The sequence below is a fragment of the Xenopus laevis genome, chromosome 8L, assembly GCF_017654675.1.
Source record: "Xenopus laevis strain J_2021 chromosome 8L, Xenopus_laevis_v10.1, whole genome shotgun sequence".
In the NCBI taxonomy this organism is placed as follows: domain Eukaryota; kingdom Metazoa; phylum Chordata; class Amphibia; order Anura; family Pipidae; genus Xenopus; species Xenopus laevis.
The window spans coordinates 70,394,278-70,400,252 of record NC_054385.1 but is presented as its reverse complement, the minus strand read 5'-3'; the positions used below and the strand labels follow the sequence as shown (position 1 = coordinate 70,400,252).

The 5,975-nt window shown below is 35.4% G+C and overlaps 1 protein-coding gene across 2 annotated transcripts in view; it reads left to right on the top strand.

Annotated features, from left to right (window-relative positions):
• Nucleotides 1-5,406, top strand: part of cyp2a6.3.L (cytochrome P450 family 2 subfamily A member 6 gene 3 L homeolog) — a 19,995-nt gene extending 14,589 nt beyond the window's left edge. Inside the window, 3 exon segments of one of the 2 annotated variants that reach the window (NM_001094469.1) lie at nt 375-562; nt 4,408-4,549; nt 4,853-5,406. In NM_001094469.1, the coding sequence (NP_001087938.1) occupies nt 375-562; nt 4,408-4,549; nt 4,853-5,034 (512 nt within the window). In that variant the 3' untranslated portion in view covers nt 5,035-5,406. 2 annotated transcript variants of the gene reach the window in all.
• Nucleotides 5,407-5,975: the final 569 nt, after the last annotated feature.

Below are 5,975 nucleotides of genomic sequence, written 5' to 3'. Positions count from 1 at the left end.
AAATCTGTTTGCTCTTTTGAGAAATGGATTTCAGTGCAGAATTCTGCTGGAGCAGCACTATTAACTGATTCTTTTTGAAAAAAAAATTTCCCCATGACTGTATCCTTTTAACAGTTTTTTTTTTAAAGTTGTTAGTTATCCTTAGCCGAAAAATCCTGAGGCTGTGTATCAATTATTAATACTTATAAATATAACCAGCATAATAACTAAGAGCGTTTAAATGCCAAGTGTTGCTGTATAGAATCGTTAATAAGCATTTAAACATATTTCATAAATGTTTATTCAGCAGAAAAAGCTAAACATTAATTTTGATATTGGCAACTGACCGATTTTCATTCCTGCAGTAAGATAAATAATCTTTTTTTTTAAATTAGAGAAGATCCATGATGAGATTGACTGTGTGGTAGGGTTAAACAGGTGTCCATCAATGGAGGATCGTCCCAAATTGCCATATACAGATGCAACAATTCATGAGATTCAGAGATTTGCAGATATTGTACCAATGGGGGTTCCCCGTTCAACAAACAAAGATACAACACTCAGAGGATACGATATTCCTAAGGTCAGAATTTAAGCTAGTTTTAGGTTGAGTAGTAAGGAATGCAATAACGTACATGCAACTGGTGTAAATTTAGCCTATTGTTTCCTGCAGAAAATATAATTCAGAAATTGCACTAACATTTTTCTGTTAATTCAGCAGATAATTACAGAATATTATAGCATTGCATGCATAGTGCCTTGCAAAAGCTTTCAGACCTTTGGCCAATACACTTATTTTAAAAATAACAAATGCTGCAATGAAATTGTGTTCTGTGCATAAATATTTAGTGACAACAGTGTATACATTTAAAATCAAGCGTATATAATCAAGGGTCGGCAAGAAATTATCTAAGAGACTGACATTCTTAATTGGCTGCATTTGTAAGCTGTATATTGTTTTTATTTGTTCTAATCTCTCATAAGTGTATACATTTAAATGCAAAACTTCAAAAAGTAGTAAACAACGACTGCAAATGTTACTTTTTGTCTCATAAGCTTTAAAACACAGAAACAACAAAAAGTGTTGTGGCATATGCAGAGGCTTAGACACCCTTATACACTGTTCATGTAAGGTACCTGACCCCAAGTACCCATTTAGGCCTTAATAGTCATTAAGGGTTGTCACCTATTGACAACTGCAGTGCGTAGTAAAATCTCTAACATGTCATGTGTGGCTGTCAATCAAAAACCATGGATCTTCTAAGCAACTGATTGAGGATGTGAAAATGAAGCTGGTGCCTACAAAGTAGGGGAAGACTATAAAAAGATTGCAAAATGCATCCAACTTCCAATTTTCACTGTCCGTAAAGTCATCAAAAATGGCAGTTAAAGGAACAGTAACACCAAAACAATGGAATTTCTTAAATGTAATGTACCGTTTCCCTGCACTTTTATACCTGGTGTGCTTTAGAAATATTGCTATAGTTTATATAAACAAGCTGCTGTGTAGGAATGGGGGCAGCCATTCAAAGCATAGGATATGTAGAAGATAATATACAGTATGTTCTCTATTAAGTTGCCTGTGCCTTTTCTTGCTTGAATGGCTGCCCCTATAACCTAGTTATATAAACTATAAAATGCTTAAAAACTTATAGTACATAAAATTTACATAAGCTATAGTAGTATTTCTAAAGCAAACACATGACTTTTACCAATGCATAACAGTACATTATATTTAAATTATTCTATAATGCTTTAATTTTTTTAGTGTTACAGCTCCTAAAGGAGAAGGAACCCCTTAATCACTGGGGGTACCAAATGTTAGGCAGCCCCCAGTGATTGAAATCAATAACCTTATACCCTGGGCTGGTGTATCTGTTGGCAGAAAACTGGACTAGGATTAATGTTAGCAAGCACCACAGAGCGATCCTATTCTTCCCCTTCTTTCTTCAAAAGCCTGGGCAAAGGAATGCATAGTAGAGCTTTTCACTCTACTGCGCATGAACAATAATAAGGGAATACGTTTTCTGCTAACAGAAGCACTGGCACAGGGACAGGGTATCTGATAAGTAATTAAAATAACTGGGGTGCCCAAGATTTTCTTCTCCTTTAAGGGGAACTGTGGAAGTCAAGGTAAGATCTGGAACCACAAGAACAGCTTTTATGCTAGTAAAACCCTCATTATTGCAAAGGATCTGCAGAAAGATTTGATTGTCACAGGAGTGGTGTTGTACTGTTCCGTGGTGCAGTGTTGCTTGCATAAGCATGATCTGCATGGAAGAAGTTAAAAATACACTTCATACGTGCACTCAAATCCTACAACCTTTTAGTGTTATTAAAGGGGATGTAAAATAGAATAAGGCTAGAAATGCTGTATTTTGTATACTAAATATAAACATGAACTCACTGCACCATAAGCCTAATCAAACAAATAATTTATGCTTTCAAAGTTGGCTACAGGGGGTCACTATCTTGTAACTTTGTTAAACATCTTTGCAAGACCAAGACTGTGCACATGCTCAGTGTGGTCTGGGCTGCTTAGGGATCGTCATAAACAAAACTGCTTGAGTTCTGCCTGGCTGGCTGGGGGCTCCCACTGCTGTTCATAAGTATGATTGTTTCCCTGCTCAGCAGTTAAGGACCATCTGATAATTCCTATCCACAGCGGTAAATGAAGGGAGAATTTCACTGCATACAGTCAGTTTTCTTATAAAAACGGTACACATTTTTTAATTAAAGTATATTGGAGATAGGTTTCTTTTTCATTAAAGAAAGTAAAAATTGGGTTTTATTTATTTGCCTTTACATGCCCTTTAATGATATTATATAGGCTTAATTCCTGCAGCGCTCACCCTTTTGCTAGGCGGGTTTGGGTGCAAATGCCCCAAACCTATCGCTTAATACAAGACATTCAATGTGCATTCATAGTATACAGGTTCACTGCTTCTGGTCTCTGGCCCGGGTGCGACGCCCCAAACCCGCAGCTTTGGGAGGCTTTCACAGCCGATACAAATATCCTTAATGTGTGCACTCGACAGATCAGTAGACAGCGGTGAAGTAAAACAAGATTTACTGACCAGACATTTTCCCTATCAGGAGGAAGCCTTACCTGAGACCTCATAACAAATATCGGTGTCTGAGGTATGCAAAACATGTAAGGATACCACCTTTATAGAGTGGAAAAAAAAAAACTACTACTACTATTAATAATAATACTTTAATACTTTAACTGTTGAAACTGTATGAGCTTTTACATGCTCAATTCTTTAATTTGACCTAAATCTATAAAGATTTGCGTTTCTATTACATCAATTGTTTAATCATCGATGTTTTCAAAGTACACGTATTGTCAAACAGCAATTATTGAGCATATGTTCTTTAGTCAAACCAAGGATAGCCAATGATATAAGTGCTTCAGTGCATAATACATAGCTATGTTATGTACTTTATTTGCCTAAAATAAAGTGCAATTATTTTACTGCACCTCTCTTTGGGGAACTATGAGTGCCTGCTCTTTGGTTTGTCCACAAGATGCCACTGTTGTTGCTCTTTCTCTAAATGATATATCTGTATAGGACATTTTTGATGCGAACATATTTGTGCATGATAAAGAACTAGTTGAAGCTTGAAACAATGCTTTGTGCCAAATTCTTCAAATTTGGGCATTCATAATTATTTGGAGCACTGTCTCACTACAATTAGATTTTCCTTTGGCAAGACCCAGCAAGTGAGGCCAAAGGGAACAACCAACTTATTGAAATTTGTTCTGAACAATGTGCCCTAAAATCTGGATTGTAGATACAATGTACATGTTTCACTATTGAAATGGCTGTTTGAGAATCAGTCATTTTTTAGGATACTGTCATTAAAATATGTTCATAAACTTCATTGGCTCCCTGATCTTTATAATATTCATACACAATAGTTTGTGACAGTACAAATAAACAGGAGCATGACATCGGTGCAGCAGGGATCAAGGTTGGATGAAGGGATGAGAGTGAAGGAGATATGAAAATAAGAAGAAGAGTAAATAGTGGTTGAAGGCAGGCATGAATTAAGATAAATATTGCATAACAAATACAAATTAAATGGGAGCTTAAACTCTCCTGCAAACAAAAGTGCAGTCAATATTCCAGGTACTTCAAGTTGTTTTGATTCAGTAGGAGAATGGGAAAGTGCACTTTATACATAACTATGCACACATAAAAATGTTATTTGTTATTTGTATGCATGTTTAAATATCCTTCATTTGAAATGGTTTATTTCCCTAGTTCCATGTTAAAGCTGCCAAAACATGTAGCCAAATTTTCAATCTTAAGAACATACTGTACTCAAATCTGTAACATGTGCAAAATGTAAAATAATTCTAACCCTGCAGATAATTTTTTTTTAAATGTAGTAAAATAAACCTTTTTCTTTTACTTGTAGGGTACAACAGTATTTCCAATGTTGACGTCTATCATGAAAGATCCCAGATACTTTAAGGACCCAGAAAGCTTTAACCCATGTCATTTTCTAGATGAAAAGGGTAGCCTGAAGAAGTCTGATGCTTTCTTACCATTTTCTATTGGTAATTATAAATAACATAATCTTGCTCAGTGTATATTGTTTTGACAAACAATTCTAAATATTGAGCATCCTAAGAAAGATACTGGATCAAATGAAATTTATAATTTTAATAACCACATTTCTGTTCTCTTTATGCCTAGCTCCATGAACATTCTTTAACAAATCCCTAATTATACTTTTCCTTTTGGCCAAATTGAAACTAAATATATTACTACATGTCACCATTGTACTTAGAAGTACTGTATAGAACACTTTTTAGTCAGCCATATTTAATTTTCTACATTGTCTTTTGTTGTCCATAAAGGGAAACGTGTCTGCCTTGGGGAAGGCCTTGCACGCATGGAAATATTTCTCTTCCTAACATCGATATTACAAAGATTTGAACTTAAATGCCACATGGATCCTGAAGATATTGACATCTCACCAGTACCTTTCAAAGCTGCTTCTACTCCCCGTCCCTATGAGCTCTATATTACCCCACGCTAGCAAAGCTTATAATACACACTTTATTGTAGGTGCTTTTTGTTAAAGAGTCCAACCAAAACAGCCATATTTTTTAATCCATTAGGGGAGACATCTGAGAAAATCTCAATTATATACCCATTCTGTATGCATGCCCACTGTATTTTTTTTTAAGACATAAAAAAATAATTGTTTTGTGTTGATGTCATATACTGGAGTTAAATACTTTGCTATTAGCCCACTGAAGTATAAATAAAATTTAGCCTTTTTGGCAAATATGTGATTCTAATAACTGGTGAAAACAATCTAGGTTTGCAGTTTCTTAAACAAGATAAAATTAATCTTCCTCCATAAGTAACAATGAAATCTTAAAAATAAAATCATGTTTATACAATGTTTAGTATGTGTATAAATCATTGGTATTGCCCAGTGAGTGATTTTTGGGCAATAGCCTGACCAGTGGAGTCACAGATTCTCTTCACTTGCTGTTGTTCCAATTGTTTCTTGCCTCGCATGTCACAATATTAAAAAGGTGGACCCTCAAACACCTGCTGATAGGTCAGAGAACTTACTGTGTCGCGTTATGGCTGCCATTAGTTTTTGACCTGTATAAAGGTCCAGGCGAAGCACATCTGAGCAGACATTGGGAAATATAGTCTATATGTGTATATTAGATAGGAGAAGAACAAAACCATACACTTGGTTCTTGAGTTAATATTGCAGTTGTTTAAAGGAGAAAGAAAGGTTAAATTACTGGTCTGTGCCAGATGTTAGGCACCCCCCATAATTAATTAATTGGGCCGGTGCTTTTACCATAACATTGCACTGGCCTGTGGTACTTCTGAGCAAGCACCATGGAGTGATTGTCTATTTCCACTGTTTTTCTTCCCTGGGCTAATACATATGCAGTAAAGTGAAAAAAGCATTTACTTAAAGGAACAGTAACCTCAAAAAATGAAAGTGTT